General features: G+C 41.9%; 1 protein-coding gene across 1 annotated transcript; it reads left to right on the top strand.

Moving 5' to 3' along the window:
- The first annotated feature begins 83 nt into the window (after positions 1–83).
- Positions 84–18,799, top strand: LOC127186554 (acyl-coenzyme A synthetase ACSM2, mitochondrial-like). The gene is made up of 9 exons (XM_051142856.1): positions 84–324; positions 2,344–2,423; positions 2,599–2,722; positions 4,635–4,715; positions 10,247–10,348; positions 12,352–12,479; positions 12,587–12,686; positions 13,658–13,777; positions 18,592–18,799. Exons 1-9 carry the CDS (start codon positions 151–153, stop codon positions 18,694–18,696), a joined length of 1,014 nt encoding a protein of 337 aa, XP_050998813.1. The 5' UTR covers positions 84–150; the 3' UTR covers positions 18,697–18,799.
- The last annotated feature ends 5,037 nt before the right edge of the window (positions 18,800–23,836 follow it).

The following is a 23,836-nucleotide window of genomic DNA, read 5'->3' as shown; positions in this document are numbered from 1 at the left end:
AGAATGGAACTTAGCTGTCTGCTCTCTTACGTCTTCTAGGGTCACACGTTCTAAAGCACTGCCACTTCTTCACACGTGCCTATACCTAACCCTTCCCCAACAAAGCCCCTCCAGCACTAAAGCTGTCAGTGTGCATAGCTCTGTGTGCCTATGTTCTGTGTCCTCAGCACCTGGATAGGCCTAGATGCCTCTGACACAGTATGGACCATCTCAGACACAGGTTGGATAGTGAACATTTTAGCCTCATTTCTGGAGCCCTGGACTTTGGGAGCATGCATATTTGTCCATCTTTTGCCAAAGTTTGATCCACAAATTGTTCTAAAGGTAAGAGAGGACCACTCGCATTCACTGGTCAGAGTAAGCTCTGGGTTTGCACACTCCAGGTTATTGCAGTTAGTGTTATTTAGTAAGCCTTCTGCTAAATCGCAGCCACATGGATGCACAGTGGAGACCAGGAAACAAGATGGAAGCTTGAACCCAACCAACAAAGTTCATGGTCTGGGGAGAGAAGTGGATTCATATATTGATAACTGGCATGGGTTCAGGAGGTGGGACAGGGGAGTTGTTCTCTCAACTAAGAGGCACTTCTTTTGCTGTTAGATCTCAAATAAAGGGATGAGAGGTAATATCTTCTCCCTCACACACATGCATGTATGTGTGTGTGTTTATGCATATGCATGTGTGTCTATTCATGTGTGTATGTATGTGCATGTGAATGTGTATGCCATAATTCCTTATTTACTTGCAGTATGACACACAATGATGGTTAAAATGTATGGAATGCCACTCTTCTAATGTACAATTGGAAAATAATTCCCTTGGGTAAGACACTGCCTTGGTCAGTTTAGGCTACAACAGAGAAATACCACAGCCTGGGAGGCTCACACAGCAGATGCTTCCCACACTTCTGAAGGATAGAAACAAAGCTAATCAATGTGCCAGAAGGTTGCCTGCTTAGCAAGGAACCTAATGCTGACTTGTAGGCATCACCTTCTTGCTATAGCTTTAGGGGAAGAGAAGGGCTTGAAGGAAGGGAAGGAGGAAGGTAGAGGGCAAGGGAGGAGGTGAGGTGGATACAGAGTCTAGTCCTTTTCTTATGGCAATAACTACAGTGTCTTCAGCACACCTTGGCATTATTATCTCCAAATCCAACCACATGAGGGTTAGGGATTCATCCAGCATATGAAATGTATGGTTTGTATCAGACACACATGCAACCATCACCAGATGAAGCCTCAAATGCTTCCATAGCTGTAGAAGGTGCCCATACCTCCCATGGCCATATCCTTGCCTCATAAGTTAATAACTCCTTTGATTTTCACCAGCTTAAATTTCACCTCCGCTCCTTTTTTATAAGCTTGGGTGTAGGATGCAGTATCTTTTGTGTCTTGTTTCTTTCAGTCATCAAATTTCCCTAATCCATATTTTTGCATGTGTATAAAGCTTGGTTTTAAAATGCTCTCTCTCATTCTAAGAATGTGTCATTATTTCTTTCCCATCATATTAACAGGCAGGTGTTTGGTTTATGTCCAGTTTGGGGAATTTACCCAGGAATTATTCTAAAGAGCAAATAGGATTTTTTTCTGTAGAGTCTGAGGTAGTCATTAAGAAAATCTACATGCTGTAGCTGTTTATTACCACATAGTAACATGGAACAAATGTGCTATCATTTTGATTGCTAGAGCTGTCAGTTACACAGGCAAGACTATTGTGTGATAGTTGGATCTTCTTTTTTTCCTAGACTTTTGCTTAGATCACTGCTCAGTTCTGCACAAAACAAGCACAGTGAAGGAAACAGTATTGCCTACCACATGGCAAATACTGACTCCTTCAGTTGCTTGCAATCCACTTAACCCTATGGTACAGGCTAGCATTAGGACCCAGGCCTTTCTGAAATACTGCTTGGGAAATATTGAGAGACGCTTGTAGCTACTTTTGACTGCTATAGTCCCTCACAGTTATTTTCATGGAAATAGCCTATAATAAACCTGGTTCCAGAAAGTTTAAGGCACTGTGTCAAAATCACATAATTCATTTGCTGAAGCACCTGGTCTATTCCCCTGATGGTTGAGGTGAACCCTTTTGGGGGGAGGGGGTGAAGGATGAGTATTAAACTGAGTGGGAGGAACCAGGCAGGCTGGCTCCCAAGTGTTCCAAATTAATCCTAGACCTTCTTCTGTCTACACCCATTCCTCTTTTGTATCTTGAGGATGTGTCTTGAGGATCACGTGTTTTAAGTCTGGATCACTAAAACTTGAGAAGCTGTGAATGCCATGGTGATGTGTGCCTGGTGAGTTTGCAATCTGGGCTAATATAGTGTCTCAGAAGGCTCTCTTCCCACAGGTGCTGTCCAGCTACCCCATCAACAGCATGGTGGGTGCCCCCCTCATTTACCGGGTGTTGCTACAACAGGATCTTTCCAGGTGACGGACCTTTAGGGGGCTGACAGGAGCCTCTAGACCCAATCCTATGCTTATTTGCTGGGCATACTTAGCCTATATAAAGGCAGCAAGATCATCACAGCACCCTGAACTCAGCCCAAGACTGGATAGATTTCAGTTCCAATGAAGCTAAAGGAAAATAAATTCTCTTCTTTAGTTACAAGTTCCCACATCTGCATAGCTGCTTCAGTGGAGGGGAAAGCCTTCTCCCAGAGACTCTGGAGAAGTGGAAAGCTATGACAGGACTGGACATCCGAGAATTCTATGGCCAGACAGAAATGGTATCTGTTCACTGGGGGGCCATGGGCTTACTGCACCTGCCAGACTTCAAATTCTGTTTTATAATTGGGTTACTGTAAAATATTGTATTACTGTTTTAGTTCAGAAATACTTGGAATCTACTAAGGGAACAAATTGACAGTGTGTCCCTGACTTCATAGGGTTTGAATACTAGTTGGGGTGGAAGACAGAAAATCAAGAGATCCATGCCATGGTAGGTGATGAAAAGAGCTATGAAGAAAGGTAAATGGCAGTCAAGAGCTAGAGGCTTAGTCTGTTCTCTGTTGCTATAACATAATGCCTGAGGCTAGGTGATTTATGAAGAAAAGCAGATACTTTGTCTTATAGTTTTGAAGGCTGGGAAAGCTAAGGCTGGATGTCAGCATCTGCTTATGGGTATCCCCATGCTGCTTCAACTCATGGTGAAAAGCAGATGGGGAAACAGACATGGGCAAAACAAACTAACACAAAGGATTGTCTTGCTTTGTAGAAAACTACTCTTGTGTGGCTGACAGTCTTAAGACAGCCACCACTCAGTCCCACCAGAAAGGCATCAATCAATCCCTTACTTACCTAATGGCTCCTTAGAGGCTCCGCCTTCTCATCACCACATGGAAACCAAAACACAGCCACTGTTCATTCAGATAAGACAGTCGTGGAAGTTCTCTGTGGTAGAGTCATATATTAGCAGAAAGCGGTAGGCCTCAGATGTGTCAGACAGCACCCAGCTGCTCAGACAGAAGCAAGAGACAGAGAGAAGCCTGTAAAATCCTGCCATCCCTGGAGATAGATCTTGGAGCAGGCAGTATGTGTCCAACCTGCATCTGCAGTTTTCCCTGCTACTCATCAGAACAGCCTGGAGATTCTGTCCCCCAAGTCAACTTGCTCCTTTTCAGGATGTCTGTCTCTTGTGAGTCTCCTCTCCTGCTCTCCTCTCCTCTCCTCTCCTTCTTTCCTCTTCTCTCCTTTCTGCTCTCTCACCTACCTTCTTTCTGTGGATAATGGACCCCACTGACAGTGTTTCCTCAGAAGGCTGAAGGCAGTACTGTGCTATGAAGTAGTCAGGAAGAGCTTGCACACACAAGCTAGGAGAACAGCGCCTGTAGAGCAAACCTAGCAAGGGCTGCCATCCATCCAGAGGAGGACACATGCAGAGGGGGCTTCTCAGTACCATGACCTGTCCAAGGGCCAGGTTCATTTTAGGATTTAAGAAAACTGTCCCTACCACTAGAGATACTTTAAAATCTTGTAAGCTTCTCAGATTGCAGATGGTACTCAAATATTTAAAAAATTACTTTACACCTAAGAACTAAATGTAAGGTTCCTCCTCCTTTCCCTCCCCTCCTCCTCTTCCTTCTTTTCTTCCTTTCTCGCCTTGTTCCTCTTCCTCTTGTTCTTCTTATTGTTATGAAACTGAGAATCAAGCTCAGAGCCTTGCACATACTAGGCAGTTGTTCTACCACCAAGCTATACCCCACCTCTACAGTGTAATATTTATGTATCTGCATGCCACATGTCATGATTACTCAGGGTATTTAGCATATCCACCTATTCAAACATTTACCATTTCTCTGTGTTGGAAAAACTGTTTCTTCTCCAATTTTGAGACAAATGATTCATTATGGCTGATTTTAATCACTCTAGCTCATTCCTCCCACGTAGCTGCATTTGTGGAGAGTAATTATTTGTTTCTCTTCCCTTGGGAGTAGGCAGATTGTCTCCTGAACAAACAGTTTGGTAACACCACTAGGATTGGGGTTCTGCGAAGAGGAAGAGAGACAGGGAATGGGAGTGGAGGAGACAGGGGTGTGACTCTTACAGGACAGTGGGGGGGGGCGCTGCTTCTGAGCCCTTCCTTCCCCTGACTGTGCTGTTCCTCCTAAGGTTTGCTGTTCTGTCTGTGCCTCTCCACAGGGACTTACCTGCAGAGTTTCCAAGACAATGACAGTCAAACCTGGCTACCTGGGGACAGCCATTCCACATTATGATGTACAGGTTTGCTAAGGGCAGTAAGAAGGGAGGGCATTAATGTGTGTAATTACATTTATTTATTACATTTTTATTGGGTTGAACTAATATCACTTATGCCAACTCAGCTAGGTGAGTGCTCTAGTTCCCCAGCTTTCAACAAAAAACAAAAACAAGACAAGAACAGCCCAGAGCTAGATGGATTCAAAGCAGAAGTCTACCAGTCTTCCAAACAAGAACTACCTCCAATGCATTTTTAAAATTACTGTTAAGAACACAAACAGAAGAAGTATCTTGACACTCCTGTGAAGCCATAGTAACTTAACTACCAAAACCAGGTAAATATATTACAATAAAACCCATGAAACTACAGACTGATATACCTGATGAACATAAGATGCAAAGTTCTCAATAAAATATTTATAAACTGAATGTAGGCATGTATAAGAAAAGTCATCCACAATGATCAAGTTGTCTTTATTTTAGACATTCAAATTCAGCAAACATAAATCAATAAATATAATAAATCATAGCACTTGACCTGAAGACAAAAATCCCATGTTTATCTCAATAATGCATTAAAAGCCTTTGACAAAATCCAAACCAACTTCAGGGTAAAAGTTCTGCAGAGAACATGACTGGAGGGGAGGGAACAAGCCTTAATATAATAAAACTTGTGTATAAGAAACCCACAGACAAAATCATCCTAAATGAAGAAAATTCTGAAGAAACCAGGTTAAAATCAGAAATGAGACAAGGCTGTCCTCTCTCCCTGTTCCTTTTCTATACATGATTAGAAGCATCACCTGCAGTAATACAGCAGGAGAGGAAAGTTAAATAGGGAAAGAACTAATAGTACCCTTATTTGCAGATGACATGATATTATACATAAGAGATCCCCAAAATCTCACCAGCAAACCCCTACACTTTCAGTGAAGTGTAAGGATACAAAAATCAACTTACAAAAACCAGTAATTTTGTTGTACACCAACAACAACCCCCCCCAAAAAAAGTAAAAGATCATGGGTACAATTCCTATTCCCAGTAACCTCAAAGACATACCTAGGAAGAGACTTAACCAAGGAGGTGAAAGTGATCCAAAGTGAAAACTTGAAAGTTCTGAAGAAAGAGATTAAAGAAGACACTAGAAGATGGGAAGACCTCCTATATTTGTGGATTGGTAAAATTGATATTATAAAAATGACCATTTTACTAAAATCAACTTATAGATGCAATGCAGTCCAAGTAAAACTTCTATTACATTCTTCACAGAAATAGAAAGAAAAATTTGTAAAACTCATATGGAAACACAAAAGACCACAAGATAGTCAAAGCTATCCCAAGCGAAGACACAGTGCTGGGGGGATAACCATGCCATACTCCAGACTATATTACAGAGCTACAGCAATAAAGAGCATCATAACAGCATGAAAACAGACATGTAGACAAATGGAATGAAATAGAAGACCCAAACATAGGTGCATATAATTGTAGCCATCTTCTCTTTGACAAAGATGTTGAAAAGACACACAAGAGTAAAGGCAGCAGTCATCAGCAAATGGTGCTGAAAAACTGAATACCCACAAGTAAAAGAATTAAATTAGACCTAAAAAATCAAATGGATAAAAGGACTAGACATGAAACCTAAAATGCTGAAACTGCTAGAAGAAAACATAGGCAGCAGCCCATGATATACCAATACAGGAAAGGACTTTCTGAGTAAGATTTTATTTTCTCAGTAAATAAGGTCAACAACTGACAAAATGGGACCTCATAAAACCAAAAGGCTTCTGTGTGACAAAAGAAACAATCAACCAAGCGAGGAGTATGCCCATAGAGTGGCAGAGACACTGACAGCCATATACACGACCAAGAAATAATACTCAGAATGTTCAAAGAACTCAAAACATAAAAAAAAAACAACAAGAAAGCAAATAACCCAATTAAAAAACGGGCTATGGGTATGAACAGAGAGTTCTCAAAAGATAAAAGAAAAATGGCTGAGACATACTTAAAGGTATTCATCATTCTTTAGCAATTAGAGAAATGCAAAGCTGAAACTACTTTGAGATGTCATCCTGCCTCAGTCAGAATGGCCAAGACCAAGAAAAGAACTTACAACAGATGCTGTCAAGGACACAAGGAAACAGAGACTCTCATTAATTGTTAGTGTGGTTGCAAAATGGCAATCCACTCTAGAAATCAATATGGAGAATTCACAGAAAGCTAAAGGTAGATCAGCCATGTGGCCCAGCTCTATTACCCCATCGGCATATGCCAAAGAACTCAACATCCACCAATACTTGCTCACCCACATTCATTACTGCTTGGTTCACAATAGGCAAAAATGGAAACAACCTAAACGCCCTTCAACTGATAAATGGATAATGAAATTAATATGTACACATTCAGTTGTAAAGAAAAGTGAAGTCATGAACTTTGCAGGTAATATTATACTGAGTGAGATAACCCAGACATGGAAAGACAAGAGCTGTGTGTTCTCTCTTACTTCAGGATCTAGCGCCAGATCTTTAGGTGTAACCACAGAAACTAGGAAGGTAGAAAGAGATCACAGGAGAATGGGGCAGAGGGAATTCTAGAAAGGGTGATACTAAGACATGGGTGATATGAAAGGGGAAGAGTAAATTGGGGAGACTTTGACTGGGGAAAATAGGGAGGAGAGTGAAGGATCATACACAGAGAGGGGTAAGAAAAGAGGGACAAATAACACTGAGGATGTTTTAGAAAGCCAAAGAGAAACACCTTACTTTATAAGTTTATTTAAAAACACATACAATGTGTGTATAAATGTGTGCATGGACGTCTGTTTGTGTGTACATATATAGTTTAAGTGAAGTTACACTACATGGATGTTAATGCTTCCCCTAAGAGCCATAGACTAACAAAACTCAAAATCCTAATGCCAGGCATGGGAAACCTCCCTTGTAGTGCTCTAAAAGACTCCCAAAACAGCATAGCCTGTTGCCATCATCCTTGCCATTGCCTTCTGAGACTCTGTTGGTGAAGACAACACATGCTTTGGGCCCAGGACTTCAAAAATTTGAGCTGGAACTGACCTGAAAATCTTCTGAGGTTTAGCTCTCGTGGTATTAGAAGGTGCTACACAAGCTGAGCAGGAAGAAAAGCAATCAATAGTCCTTCTCAGCTATAAAGCCAAAACCAAGTACTGACCCAGCAAGATATCCTCATTGGTGCAATAATGGCAGGTTTATCTTAGAGGTAACCAATAAATATCTAATTGGACATACAGCCTGCTCAATAGGAGGAAATTCACACCTGGTACTATAAACCTATGGCTGGTTTATATGAGAGAACATGTATCCTCGAGGAAAACCTACTACTGTCATTTTCCTAAACCAATATAATTTCTAACTACATTTAAGAATTTATTCTTAGATCCATAGATAAATATCTCTCTGCCTCTCCCTCCATCCCTCTCTATCCCTCCCTCTGCATCCCTCCCTCTCCATTCCTCCCTCCATTCCCCCTCCCTCCCTCCTTCTCTCTCTCTCTCTCTCTCTCTCTCTCTCTCTCTCTCTCTCTCTCTCTCTCTTTCCCTCCCTGTCCTCCCTTTCTCTCTCCCCCTTCCTCTTCCTCTGCAATAGACAGATTCCACTACAGAGATCCACAAGTTATCCAAATGAAGAGAGCAAGTGACACTGGGGTAGCCAACTCCAGTTGATACATCTTTAATGAAACCCCCACATCTAAGGCTCAGGAAACGTCATGGAAGAAGGACCAGGAAAACCATAAAAGCCAGGGGACCAGGGTTCATGCTGTGATCTTCTAGATGTGACAATAGAAGCTGTATCCATGAAATCTGAGCAGTACAGTTGCTGAAACAAAACCTGCAGAATGAGCTCACTCAACATGATGGGGATGATTTCACAAGGCTCCACACCTACCTGAAGAAGTAGAAGCAATCAGTGGCTACCAACAGTGAGAGAAATAGTTTCCTCAGGCTGGAGAGCTGGCTCAGAGATTAAGAGCACTGGCTGGTCTTTCAAAGGTTCTTAGTACAATTCCCAGCAAGTCATAGTGGCTCATATCAATCTATGATGAGATCTGGTGCCCTCTTCTGGCCTGCAGGCATACATGTGGACAGAACACTGTGTACATAAATAAGTAAATAGAGAAAGGAAGAAAGGAAGGAAGGAAGGAAAAAACTGGTTTTCTCCAGGGACAAGCCTCCTAACTGGCTATTCAATCCCAAATACTCAACCGTAAGCACAAGGACATTTGAGCAACACTAAATGGGCTCAGTATGGTGTGTGTGTGTGTGTGTGTGTGTGTGTGTGTGTGTGTGTGTGTGTTTATTATGTATGTATGTATGTTTGCATGCATGTATGTATGTAACAGCAGTTGAAGAAAAGGTCATGATTAGAGAGAAATGGAGAGGAATGTGTAAGGAGTTGGAGGGAACAAATGATGGAAATAAAATATTAGTGTATTAGATTCTCAAAAATAACAAATATAAACTTAAAATATCAATATTTATTATTTATATAGTAAAATAACATTTTTAAACAAGGGAGTCAGTGTGATGGCTTGGTGTGCAAGAGTTTGATTCCCTGAGACTCACATGGGGAAAGGAAAGAATAAACTCTAACCTACAAATACACATACACACAAATGAACAAATGTAATATTTTTAGTTTTGAAAAAGGAGAGAAAAGAAAGGGGTAAAGTGAGGAAAAAGAAAAAAGGAAGGGAGAAAAAGAGGAACCACTTTGCTTATTTAGTAAGTTGTCTGGATAGTTACAAAATTAAATGTGATTTTGATAAAAAGGAAAATAGAAATGACTAGGCATAACATTTTGTACCTTGGGTTTATAATTTCACAACTAGGCACCCTTCCTTCTAGGTCAGGAGGTGCTCATTGCAGCATGGATCGCAGTGACCTGTGAAAAGACAGTACAGCTTCACCTCTCTCTCTCTATGAGGCTCAGTAGGTGATGCTCAATTTCTATTAGTGTGATAGTGACTGTATTGTAACTAAAGTTTTTTCTCTTTTTATTAATTTGGGCTGGATTCTAAGATCTAGAATTTATTTTTATGTGTCTTTGGTTACATGTAGATTTCTGTTTATCAGAAGTATGACATCTTATGTCTAATCAGAATCATGTGAGATGACGAGCTGTCATAGTCATTCAATATGGTAACTATACAGAAATGGGTTTTAGTATTCTGCTTTGTTCACCATAAACATTTCTGTTTTCTGGAAGCCAGTGTCCAAGCGTAGTATATCATAGCTGAAGGTCAGTGGGCAAGGCAGCAGAACAAGTTTTGATTTTCAGTCTTGAATTTGACAAGTGAGGAGGCTCACAATGATAACAGGAGGCACACATTTCTCCTGAACTCTTAAAACCAGAAGCACCTGCCCAGGTTCCTCTGGCCCAGCATACTGAGAGGCTTTACTGCACAAAGCTTCCTGTCAAGAGCAAAATGACCTCCACTTGACCAACTCTGGTGTCACACCAGTATTCATGCTAGCTCCTCCTCTGTGGATCCCCCATCCAACCTTCCTCTTTCTTCAGGTCATAGATGAGCATGGCAATGTCTTGCCCCCTGGCAAGGAAGGAGACATAGCCATCAGGGTGAAGCCCATCCGGCCTGTAGGCATCTTCTCTGGATATGTGGTGAGGATCTATGCTTTCCTTCTGTGCCTTATAAAGATAAGATAGACCATATAGGATGAGGAATGCCTAATGTTATGAATACCCCCAAAAGGTATTGGTGATATCACAGAGTTATCAGGCTTCAGGAACAGGCATTTTTACATAATAACACCTAATTCTGTGTAAGCTAACAATAGTATTAAATTACAAAAAAATGGCCTCTTTGTAAAGAGAGAAGCCAGATTATAGACTATTAACCCTTGCCATCCTTAGCCAAGTACTAAGAAATCACTAGAAAGCTCACCTTTCCCCAGGAACCTTTGCAAAAACAATCTCTTCTATATATCACCGTTATTCTCACTGCTCTGAGCTACACACAGCAGCATCTTCCTGTGCTCTCCACAAAGCACAGACCCAGGCTTTATGGCATTGTGGAACTTTGAGCAATGCAGGGTACTGCATGGAGAGAATCACAATAGTGCCAACAGCATGCAGGATGCAGGGCTCTGGAAGGCACTCACAGATAATGCCTGAGTAGGGCCAGCTCTCTTACCAGGTCGTGATAGTCAAGCTAGAGATGATGAGCTCAGTCAAACCCACAGCTGTTGGAAAATAATAAGAGACAACCTCAAGTACACACCTTCTGGATATGTGATGAAGGCTGTGTCCAAGATAATAAATGAGTAAGCCCAATGACAATGCTCTTCCTATTGTTTATTTTAGTGGTTCTCAACCTATGGGCTGCAAAATTATAGTTGTGAAGTAGCAACAAAAATAAATTTATGGTTAGGGGGTTATCAAAACATGAGGAACTATATTAAAGGGCTATAGCATCAAGAAGGTTGACAACCACTGGCTTCTTGAGCAAGTACTGACTTAAAACTCCTGATATACCTTAAACACAATTAATGGTCCTAGATACCATGTAAAATTTTTAGAGCCAGCTTTCTTAAGTTCAAACGCTACTCCAGTATTTGCTGGATGCTCAGGAGTTTCACTTTCTCATTGGTGAGTTGGGAATCATGTTGTACAACATTAGGAATGTAAAGACCATGGTATTTATGAAGCACTTAGAATTTCACTATATAAAGGTGTACTAAAAGGCCCAAATTCTCTCCTCCACTGTACAGGGGAATCTGAGGCTCTGCAACCAGGACACAGATACATTACACTCTTCTCTAAACATTGCCTGAACACTTTCCCCGCGTGTGTTTTCACATGCTAGCAAAGGAGTTAAGACATGGGTATCCATAACACCATGGGTGCAGTGGTGCTGGCAGATCCATTTAAGGCCATGGTGGTAATGTCAGCACAGGTTTCATGACAACTACAAGAAATCAGAGCCAATGGTTACAAAATCTGTCTTCTGGTCTCAGTTTTACAGCCAAGAATATCAGTTTGGCTTCATTCAAGGCCCTTGACCTTCCCTGGACATTCCCAATGATGGAGCTAAGTCACAGAAGAATTCTGGTCACATAACTGGGCATCAACTCAAAACCTGTGACCCCATAACTGAGTAAGATACAGAAACGTGCAGCCTCCTTACTACTTAAAGTCTATTAGCTCATCCAAATAGAGGGCCCGAGCCATGGCAGAAATATGAAGATTGGTTGAGGCTTTGGAGTCATGCTGGCCAGTCTCTAGACTTTCAAGTATAATGGAAGAGCAAGGGGTCAAGTACCAAACAGACTCAATAACCTTGGGTGGTAGTGGTGAGTGAACAGAGGTTAAACTGCCTGTAGGAGGGAAAATGGGATATAGAGGAAGAAACATCCTAGAATATAAATTGAGCAATTGATATGTCAATATTATCTAAAAGATTTTAATTTATAGGAGTAAGGGAGAGACCATCAGTGGAATGACTGAAATAAATGGAGAAGATCCAGGTTGGCTAGGGAATCTAAAGTTTGTAGATTCGTGACAAGTCCACCATACAGTGTACAGCTGCTACAAGTAGAGAACTGAAGTAACTGTTCATAGAAGTCCTGGGACAGGAGACTTAACTTTGTTTCTGTGCTCACTAGGACAATCCCAAGAAGACACAGGCCAATATTAGAGGAGACTTTTGGCTTCTGGGAGACTGGGGGATCAAGGATCCAGAAGGGTATTTCCACTTCATGGGACGGACAGATGACATCATTAATTCCAGTGGGTGAGCATAGTTTTTGGACCAGGAAAGGTGTGATGGGTCCCTGTTCTTTTGGTTCTTGATGCTTGAGTTTGGGTGTCCCATCTTCCCTGAAGGACGTACTTTTGCAGGTACCGAATTGGACCATCAGAGGTGGTAAATGCATTGATGGAGCACCCTGCTGTGGTTGAAACAGCTGTGATCAGCAGCCCAGACCATAACCGAGGAGAGGTGACAGTGCAGTTGTAAAACATGGGGACAGTGTTGTAAGGTTGTTAAGAACACAGACCCATAGGCTGGACCACTTGGGTCCAAATATTGGGCTTACAGCTAATTGGCTGTATGACATTCACCAAACTGCTTAACCACTTTGTGAAACATCAGTTTCCCCATTTGTCTTATGAGGGATTGTCATGAACATAAAATATGCTACACATTTGCAAAGAGCTTGGGGCAAGGCTTAGCATTGTCTGTAAGAATCTGTTTCTTGACATGAGTAAGGGTCTAGAAAATGAAGCCCTTGAACCATGGAGTACATAGGGAGACCCCTGTAATGCCAGAGTTGCAAGATTGTGTGGAGCTCTGTGTGTGTGTGTGTGTGTGTGTGTGTGTGTGTGTGTGTGTGCGTGCGCGCGCACATGTGTGTGAGTAGAGGGCTTAAGGTGGGTAGGTGGATCAATATACCAGTGCACTTCTGCATGACACAAGCTTGGCGAGGTCATTTGCCTGGCAGATATCAAGCACAATGCATGTAATATAATGAGAGAGCTCTGAGTCATAGATGGTTTTATTTTCTTTCCCATATATTAAATATGAAAATATTATCTCATCTTACAGATGGGTAAACTCAAGTTTGAAGAGATTAAACAAACCATTTAAATTTAGAGTCCCCAGTCTTTGTTTTCCTCCCTTTGCTCTCTGCATCTACTTTCTTACCAGTGGTCTTTGCTGCCCCTGGGGTATGAGGTGAACCTGGGGTCTCTTATTCTCGCTTCTCACTAAAAAAAAAATAAATAAATCACTTGAGAACAAGTTAGAGTTCTCACCCACTTCCCATGTTTTTCTTTCCTTTGGCCCGCACATTTGGATGAATACAGACATTTTGTTGTGGGGGCCATGGTGGGTATCTTGAAACTGATTTCATTTTATCCCAAGAGATGAGTAAGCACTCTGGTGCCTCTCGGCTTCTATCTGTGCTGTAGGTGGTGAAGGCATTTGTGGTCCTAGCTCCTGAGTTCCTGTCTCATGACCGAGATCAGCTCACCAAGTTGCTTCAGCAGCATGTGAATTCAGTAACAGCACCCTACATGTACCCCAGGAAGGTAAAGCCATCACTCACCCATGTCCCCTGTGCTTTCAGAAAAACAGCTGTTATATTTCTTTTCTTTGGCATGAGGCCAAGGCCTCAAATTTAAGTCTTCACTGCAGTGATCAAAAACTCCCCAAAGACAATCCAACAGCTATCTCTGTGCATAAAGAATGGCCACAGCCTTTGGCTCATTCTGAAGTAAAAGCCAAATGCTTTCATTGGAGTTCCAGTAATTTATGACCTCTACTCGCACTCTGTGCAGTAGCACTTTGAAAAAATATTCAGAACTATACAGCATTCAGTTGCAATGACAGAAATATAACTTAAAATTTGCTGCTTACCAAGTTGACAAAAGCATGAGTTGGCACAACTTTCTTTATGATTAGTTCCAGGCTTGTGTATGATGTGGTCAGGTATTTCTATTTCATTTCTTCACTCTCATTTCTTCTTCTATTGGCTTCATTTGTTGACACACTCTCCCTCTGAGGTGCCATCCACTCCGTGTATGTATTCTTAGAAGCTTGGCAAACTGCAGTAAAGAAATAGCATGCATGTCCTCCAAAGACCAATGAAGAGCTTAAAGTTTCTTCTTGCTAGACTAATTTAGGCATCCATTATTAAAACATCCTATGCAACCAGGACAATGGAATATCTTGATTTGTCAGTCTGAGTCATGTGACCATCCATGCAGAAAGTAGAAGAAGGATGGGAGAGAGTTCTTCCCCACATCCAAAATGTGGTCTCAGTGAGGAATGGGGCCTTATTCTGAGAAAATGGAAATGCTCTTAGCAGAAACGACCAAAGGCAAGGACTGCAGATAGCTCCCAGTGGCTTTCCCTCTGGGACCAAGGCAAGTGCACTGCCATGGCAGGAAGACCATGTCTGCTCAGCTTCTCATCCCAGTGACAAAGTACCTGAGTAACACTTGAAAGAAGAAGCGAATTTTTTGTTCCAGAGTTTCAGAAGTCATGACCCCTGTTCAGCTAGCTCCATTAGTTTTAGATGTGTGCCAAGGTAGACATGTCATTGTGAAAGGGCATGGTAGGGAGAAGCTGTTCACCTCAGTGGTCAAGAAACAAAGCAACAGAGAAAGGGACTAGAGACAAGAGTACTCTTGAGAGAATGCCCACCTCCAAAGAGCCCATCACCTATTAACAATGCCACCAGGCTCTGAACTCACCAGTGGATTACTGCATTGATGAAACCAATGATCCAATCACACCTCCAAAGCCCCTCCTCTGAACGCTGTATTGGCCTTCAACACATGAGTAGACCCAGTTGTTGGGTTTTACTCAAAATAAGAGTTTGTCCCAGAGAATGGAGGGAAATGTTTTGAGGTTGGGTTGCAGAGTGAGAGCTACCATTTTGGGCTTAGAGTCAATTAAGGTCTTAGGTATCCTGGGTGCCCAGTGTCTTAGTACAGGCTAATTGTCATAGGTAGGCACCCCAGAGCAGTAGACCCCAGGGAGGGACATTCACATGCAAGTGTTTTAACAAAGTTCTGACAGGCACCTCTAGAAAAAGAAAGAATGAGAAGAGAGGGCAGGGGAAGGGAAGGTTGAACAGAGTGGAAGTACACTGTGTTTTGGTCTCATCAGGAACGTGGACCATCTGTCCAACAAATCAGAAGACAGTTCAAAACTGTCCTGAGTTGGAGTGGGGAGGGGGAAAGAATCATTATAGCCCATGTAGGACAGGCCGGAATGCAAGTTGCTATGGGAAGGCAGATGACCCTGGCAAGACAGCAATCCTTAGCTAAGGCAATCAGGAGAGGGCTGGTAGGGGTGCTACAGCCTCCGTTCCTGCAGAGGAATGCAGCTGAATATCAAAGTCCACAACCAGACTTTGAGCCTCAAACTGAAAGGGAAGACACACAACACTGCCTGGTGGGTCAGAATCCACCTCTGGTAACTACCCAATATTTTTCTCTGCTCTGGAGTTTCTTTGTCTGTAAAACGGGGATAGAGAATATTGACTTTTCCCTTCTGTGTGTGAGGGGTGCAGTAAAGAAACCACTGACAAGGCCACTCCAGGATTAATCGGGTTGTTTTTTATTGTTGATAAATGAGAGCGAAAAGCAGAGGCATTTGAGGTAGACTGCCATAACTGCCTCTCTGGGATGAGACAGGACCATAGAGAAAAGATCAAGAGAGGGACAGGCTGGCAATTGCCAGGGCTATGGAAGCAGAGATGACAGCAAAATTGGTGAGAGAGCCTGGCCTTATATTATGCTACTGCGGCACGAGGAGAGTAAGTTAGCTGGAACAGCCTGGGAAGGAGCAAGGGGCTTGGATCTGTCGGGAGTCTTGTTAGAGTTAATAGAGAACCAGCTGCACTCTCTGGAGGAGGGGAGATTGGGAATCTTCATTGGATTCCCAAAAATCCACATGGCAGTTTACAACCACCTGTAACTCCAGTTCCAGAGAGATTGGATGCCCTCTTTTGGCCTCTATAGGTAATGCATGCACATGGTACATAGACTTATATGTAGGCAAAACACCCATATGCATATAATAAAAACAAACGCCTTTTAAAATTATTTTTAAATTTTATTTATCTTTATTTTATGTGCATTGGTGTTTTGCCTGTATGTCTGTGTGAGGGTGTCAGATCTTTGAGTTACAGACAGTTGTGAGCTGCCATGTGGTTGCTATAATTTGAACCCGGGTTCTCTGGAAGAGCAGTTGGTGCCTCCAACCACTGAGCCATCTCTCCAGCCCCTTAAAATTATTTTTTAAAGAATCAAGATGCCTAGTCATACCAGACATGAGGGATTTTGAATTGTGACTGGACATTTGTAAGATCAAGTGAGGGGGGCCAGTCATACTTACTTTGCACAGTTGAATAGTAGCAAACTTTTTATAAACTATGGTTTTTCCCTTGTGTATACTGTTTCAGTTCCTTTTCTCATAACTATTACCAAAATACCTCAGAGAACATCTCGTAAAAGGAAGAATTTATATTGGCTCATGGTTTCAGAGATCTCAACCTTTCGTCCTTGGCTCGGGTATGACTGGGCCTGATCAGGTGTGTTTGCTCTCTGCTTGCTTTCTGCGTGAGAGGTAGTCTTTTCCTGCACATGTTCCCACCACCTTGTGTTCTGCCTAGAGCCCACAAAGCTGAGGACTAAAGGCTGAAATCTCTAAAACCACCAACCAACAGAAGTCCTTCCTTGTATGAGATGTTCTATAAGGCATTTTGGTCATAGTTATACTGATACAGAACACACACTGCCCAAAATGGGTCCATTTCATCCTGGTCCAGCTGGTTCTCCCGGACTGCTCCCCAGCCCTTGCTGACCACACCCTGCTCAGCAGAACATCCTACCCTCAACCCCCACCCTGCTATGCACTGGGAGTTCCACTGTTTTATAAGCTGAAACAAATTATTTTAATCAACTGACCTGAAACTTTTGAACTCCTGCTTGCCCTTGACATGATGTAATTGTGGGTTTTGGCTTCATACACCTGCTCTTGGTCTCCGGCCTAAATAAAGGACTCTCATTTGTTTTTATAATCATGATGGTCTGTAACTTTCTCTTGTTGTAACACTGTTTGTTGGTTTCCCCTACTGGGGGGCTTGTATTAGAAGGGACAATGGTATTGTCTCCAAGTGCCAAAAGGAGCAAAATGGAGCAATTGCATCAAAGGTTAACTGTTCTGATGATATCAACCATCATACTTGAATACTTCTAACAAATACAGCTCACAGTTCAGAGACAACAAGGAATTAACATCAACAGTACTAAAATAAAGCGATTATAACAGTATCATGTCGAAACTTCACTTAAATTTATAAATTACTTATTTCTAGAATTCTCCATCTACTGTTTTAGCCTGCAGTGGACCAAAGGAAACAAAAGCCCACTGAAAACAAGCCATGGATAAAGGGGGACTATTTAACTAAATGAGGGAGACTTTGCTTATGTATTTTGTCCACAGGCCATAATTTTTCAACCTCGGCTTCATTTCTATGTGGCTTGAACAAAGTCCTTTCTTACAATTCTTATGAAAGCATTCTGACGTTAGCTACCAAGAATACGGTCTTTCTTTACCAGAATCTCAGGTTTTACCTTTCATTGAATCTACAGATACCTGATTCCTAGATTAATGCCATAGACATCTGAGTCACTTAAGTATAAAACTCAGTGAATTTTCCTCATCTATACCTTAATACTCAAGAACATTAGGGACAGAAAATCTTCCGCTTCAAGTGAGAGAACACTGACATTAGTGAGATTTTGTAGTTTGGCCAAACACATATCATAAGAATTGAGACGAAATCCAAAACCTTTTTCCCAGCTTTCATATGTCTACTTTAGCTGTCTCCTCTAGTCCAGGTGAATAGTCACAACTGATATCCATGGCTGTCCACTCCATGCACAATCTCATGTTATTTCAATAACAACCTAGAGGCATTGTGATTACCCATTAATGCACTTAATGGTTAAGTCCTGAGAAAGCCAAGCGGCTTTCCTATGTTGACAAGAGTAGGACCCAAGCATGCAGAGTTTTATGTAGGAGCTCAGGTGTCTGCCTCTGGGCTATGTCATGTTCATTTTGATGCTTTTCTCTTCATGACTACATGTAAAAGCCAGTGCTCTGAACATCTCTGCCCTGTTCTAGCCATTTTCTTCCTGCCCTGGTTTAAAGAGATCTTGTAAGGGTGCTTACTGCAAACAGAGCTGACCTACAATGCCCATCCTCCAACATCATTTACCTGGGCCCTCCCCCCACCACCACCTTATGAGCTCACAGCAGATCTTCTAAAATCTCCAATGCCACTGTGGTCACCAATGACCTATGATGATCTGATTTTTCACAACAGGTGGAGTTTGTTTCAGACCTGCCCAAGACCATCACAGGAAAAATTGAGCGAGCAAAGCTTCGGTCCAAGGAATGGAAAACATCAGGACAAGCCCAGGCCCAGTGAGACCCCCTCAGGCTCTAACTGGGGAGTCTGTCTTCCCTATTCCTTTCCTGGGACTTCTTGGTCTTCCTATAAAGACATAAAGTCATTCCTGCAGAGGCATGTATATGATTTCTGTCTTTGCTTGGTTATTGACACAAAACAATGACCTCTCCAATGCTAAGAGAAGGAAGAAAAAGAGAACGAGAGATTTGCAAGAAAATAAAAAAAGGTCAAGTCATAAAAAGTTAAACTGGCAAGGGAAAGCAATTACAAATGAAAGAGGGTGGGAATGGAGGAAGGGAGAGGTGGAAAGCAGAATGAGGAGAGGGATAAAAGAAAAGAGAAGGGACCAGAAAGAAACTAAAAAGGAGGAGTGTGTGGACAGGACCCTAGTATCTTCCCCAAGTTGCCTCAATCCTTGGGGACATCAAGTCTATAAGCAGAAGAGACCACTTGCACATTTGTCATGTACAAGGCACCATCCTACATATGTCATGGGCCATCCTGCCTCATCTGGGTGACATCTGCCGACTCAACTTTTGTACCTCAAAACATGCCACTCACTTTTGGTCACATTCCTTGTTGTATCTATGCCTCCTAGAATTAATATTAAAAGCATTTCAAAATCAAAATTCTGAGGGAATTCTTGGGCAAGACAGAGGGAGAGATGTCTGAAGAAATGTATGAACTGGGGAACCCTTAGAGGACTGATTTATGATGCTGTTGATGAAACAGCCAAGGCTACCTGATGAGCAGATCTATGAGTCCAGAAATGATGTTGAGAGGGCAGAGCCTCACCTGTAACCTAGAGACCAAGGGTTAGTGAGTTCTCAGTAGAACTGAGCAATTAGGGAATGAAATCACGAGCCAGCAAGTCTTCTTGAGAACACTCAGTGACAATAACAGAACACTACTTACCAAAGACTTGCCAGGAGCTGTTCACTGTCACTCTGATTTGAGCCATTATCTTAAGTTTTTCAGAGGAGAAAATCAACATTTAGTGAGATCAAATGATAAAGCCCAGTCATATAACAGACAAGTAATGGAGTCAGGGTCTGTCTATAGAACACCTGTGCTTTGAGCATCTCCTCTTTCCCCATCAGAGTGCTTGCTGTGGCTTCTACAGGCTGAATCAGTCAGAATTCTCCATGTAAAATGGTCTCTACCTAACACCTCCCCAACACACACTAAACCCCCAGTTGTTTGTGTTAAAGAAGAGTTGTTAAGTTTTAAAGAGTTCATCCACAAGGCACATGTATTAGGCAGCATGGGCTCATGCATTTACTTGGGTCACACACTGGTTACCATATCCTGAAAGTTTGTGGAGATGGCATTAGCAACAATAATAACCTATGAATTAGTCAGTGAGATCTGAAATGAATTCTGTTATTTTAATCAAGCCTCATTGGGTTTCAAGGTTTATAAGCAAATTAGACTTTTAAAGGTGTTCTATTTCAAGATCTGAGACATTTCTTGGTCTGTCAGTCAGGACTTGTGGGAGTATAGCCAGCAATAGAGAGGTGCAGGAAGCAGGCAGCCACTCCACTCAGCTCCATAGGAGCAAATGATCACATCTGCTCTTCCTCCACATGTGAGCATCTGCATCCATCCTGCTCAGTGTGAAAATTTAGGGTGGTATCATAACATGAGCTTTCCTCATTTCCTACCATATGACTTTGATACCTCCTAGCTTCAATGTCACAAACTTGCTTCTAAAATGATCAAATCTGATTGGCTGATGGGAGTTGTACATGGAGGCTGATCATCATGTAACACAAACATAGCTTCAGATCCCCAATTTGCTGCACTAGAAGAAAATTGAAAGAAAGATTGATCAGCAGGTGAAGGAACCTGCCACCATGTCTGATGACCTGAGTTCAATCCCCAAGACTTACATGGTTGAAAGAGAACAGAAACAACTAGCATGTTGTCCTCTGACAGCCATAAGTACCCACACCCAGAACAGAGAGAGAGAGAGAGAGAGAGAGAGAGAGAGAGAGAGAGAGAGAGAGAGAGAGGAGACAGAGACAGAGACAGACAAAGAGAGACAGAGACAGACAAAGAGAGACAGAGACAGACAGACAGACAGACAGAGAATAAATAAAGTACAATAAAATAATAAAAAAAGAATAAAGGATGGCTTAAGACAACCCCTAAGGTTAAGTTGCTATTTAGTCACAAATTACCCAGCTCCTGTAAAGCTTGCAGGTGCATTTGGACATTCCTCAATGCCTCTTTTCTCTCTAAAGTCTTTTCTCTGCATTTTCTTTCGGCTTATTTTTCACATTAAGTTGTGGCTGAAGGCTTACCTCTTAAACAGTCATGCTGAGGACTTCATCTAATGAAAGCTCTTGGACTGGAGAAAATCTCTGTGCAGCCGAAGCTCTCTCATTGTGGAGGGTACTGGGCAGTTTCAGCTAAGTGACACTATCTGACCTAAATACTAATTATCTCTGTGATATACTCCTTTTCTGTTGATCCTGACTGGCTGTTCTTAGCCTGTGGCCTGCTATCATTATCTTGTAGTGGGAACAATTGTGGGTATAGATGTATGCTCATCCATATTCATGTACGTGTGTGTGTGTGTATGTGTGTGTGTGTGTGTGTGTGTGTGTGAAAGTTTGCAAGCACATGAATGTTCATGTATGTGAACACCAAAGGAAAATGTTGAGTGTCACCCTCAAAAACAACATCCATCTCTTTTACGAAGGAATTCCTTTCTGACCTGAAGATCCCTGGTTATGCTAGACTGAGTGGTCATTGAGGCCCAGGGATCCTCCTGTCTCCACCTCCCTAGATCTGGGCTTATAAGAACATGCCACCACTCTGCCTTCTGAGCTCTCTCTCCCACCTTGAGATTGATTTTTACTACATCCCATTACACTGGGTCCAGCCCATGAGCCTTGCCTTGGGCGCTGTGAATAGTGGAAGCCCTTTGCCTTTAAGAGAAAGCTGTTCTGTCCCTCAGTCTAGACTCTGACTCCCTCCACTCCACTGTATGCTTCCTGCAAATGGTTTAGAGGAAGTACTCGTACCAGCCTGTACTTTTAACAGAAGTCAGTCTACTATGTCTGAGCTCTTGTCCTTTTCACCACATAATGGAACTTGACCCCCTCATCTTTGTGAGCTTTTTTTTGTTCCTCTTTCATGTACCCACTTTTGGAAAGTTGCCTCACAACCCCACAACATGCACAATCACACAACCTGTCACTATAGCACACTGTGACATAACAAATTAACCTCAAATGATGATATTTAAAACAATCATTTCATTATGCTTACAAATTCTGTGGGCTGAGAATTTGAAAGAGGAATGGGAATAGCGATTTTTTAAAGTGGTTAGATCAAGATTTATTTATTTATTTTTTATTTATTCATATTACATCTCGATTGTTAGCCCTTCCCCTGTTTCCTCCCATTCCTCCCTCCCACTTCCCCCTTCTCCCCTCCCCTACATCTGTGATTGAGGGAGACCTCCTCCTCCTATATATGCTCTTAGAATATCGAGTCTCTTCTTGGTAACTTGCTATCCTTCCTCTGAGTGCCGCCAGGCCTCCCCATCCAGGGGACGTGGTAAGAAAAGGGGCACCAGAGTTCGTGTGAGAGTCAGATCTCACTCTCCACTCAACGGTGGAGAATATCCTGTTCGTCCGCTAGGTGTTGGTAAGGGTTCTAAGTTTACTGCCTATATTCTCCTTGGCTGGTGCCTTAGTTTGAGGAGGACCCCAGGACCCAGATCTTCCTGTCACAAAGTTCTTCTTGTAGGCTTCCAGGACCCTGTGGATCCTACTATTTCCCCATTCTTCCATGCTACTCTCGCCTAAAGTCTCAATAGGATGTCTTCTTCTCTGACCCACTTTCTTGGTAAGTAAAGTTTTTCATGGGACGTATCCCTTGGACTAGTGTTTTGATATAAGTGAGTATATACCGTTTGTCTCTTTTTCTTCTGGGTGAACTCACTCATTATGATAATTTCTAGATCAATCCATTTGTCCACAAATTTTGGGAATTCCTTGTTTTTAATAGCTGAGTAGTATTCCATAGTGTAAATGTACCACAGTTTCTTAGTCATATTCTTCTACTGAGGGTACACTTAGGCTGTTTCCATGTTCTGGCTATTATGTATAGAGCAGCTATGAACATGGTTGAGCATATGTCCCTGTTATGTGGTAGGGCATTTTCTGGTTATATTCCATGGATTGGGATGGCTGGGTCTTGAGGAAGCCCTATTCCCATTTTTCTGAGAAAGCGCCAGAGAGCTTTCCAAAGTGGTTGTACTAGTTTGCATTCCCACCAACAATGAAGGAGTGTTTCTCTCTCTCCACATCCTCGCCAACATGTGGTGTCATTTGAGTTTTTGCTCTTAGCCAGTCTGATGGGTGTAAGATGGAATATCAATGTCGTTTTGATTTGCATTTCTCTGGTGTCTCACAAGGACGAGCATTTCTTTAAGTGTTTCTTGGCCATTTGATATTCCTCTGTTGAGAATTCTCTGTTAAGTTCCAAGCCCCATTTTGCAATTGTGTTGTTTGATTTTGTGGTGTTTAATTTCTTGAGTTCTTTATATATTTTGGATATTAAACCTTTGTCACTGAGCCTTTAGTTTTGTGCAGGGTGATTAATATGGGTATTTTTTGCATATTTTCACATGTAGACATTCAGATAGACCAGCTCCATTTCTTGAAGATCCTATGTATTTTCCATGGTATGGATTTTTATTCTCTGTAAAAACTCAAGTGTCCATAGGTGTGAGGATTTATTTTGGGGTCTTTGATTTGATTCTATTGATGAACCAGCATATTTCTATCCCAGTATCATGCTGTTTTATTACTGTTGTTGTATAGCACAGCTTGAGATCTGTGGTAGAGATTCCTTCACAAGATATTTTATTGTAAAGGATTGTTTTACCTAATCTTGTTTTTTTCTTTTTCCATATGAAGAAGAGAATTGATCTTTCAACGTCTGTTAAGTGTTGTGTAGCTATTTGATGGGAATTACATTGAATCTATAGATTTCTTTTGGTAACATGGCCAGTTTTACTATGTTGATACTTCTCACCCAGGGACAAGGACAATCTTCCATCTTCTGATATCTTCTTCTATTACTTTTAGAAATTTGAAGTTTTAAAAGTTGTTTTTCAAGGGTTCACATGTGTTATATG

This window comes from Acomys russatus, unplaced genomic scaffold, assembly GCF_903995435.1.
Source record: "Acomys russatus unplaced genomic scaffold, mAcoRus1.1, whole genome shotgun sequence".
Lineage (NCBI taxonomy): Eukaryota > Metazoa > Chordata > Mammalia > Rodentia > Muridae > Acomys > Acomys russatus.
Note: the sequence above shows the minus strand (reverse complement) of the source record. Positions and strands in the feature narration are given on the sequence as shown.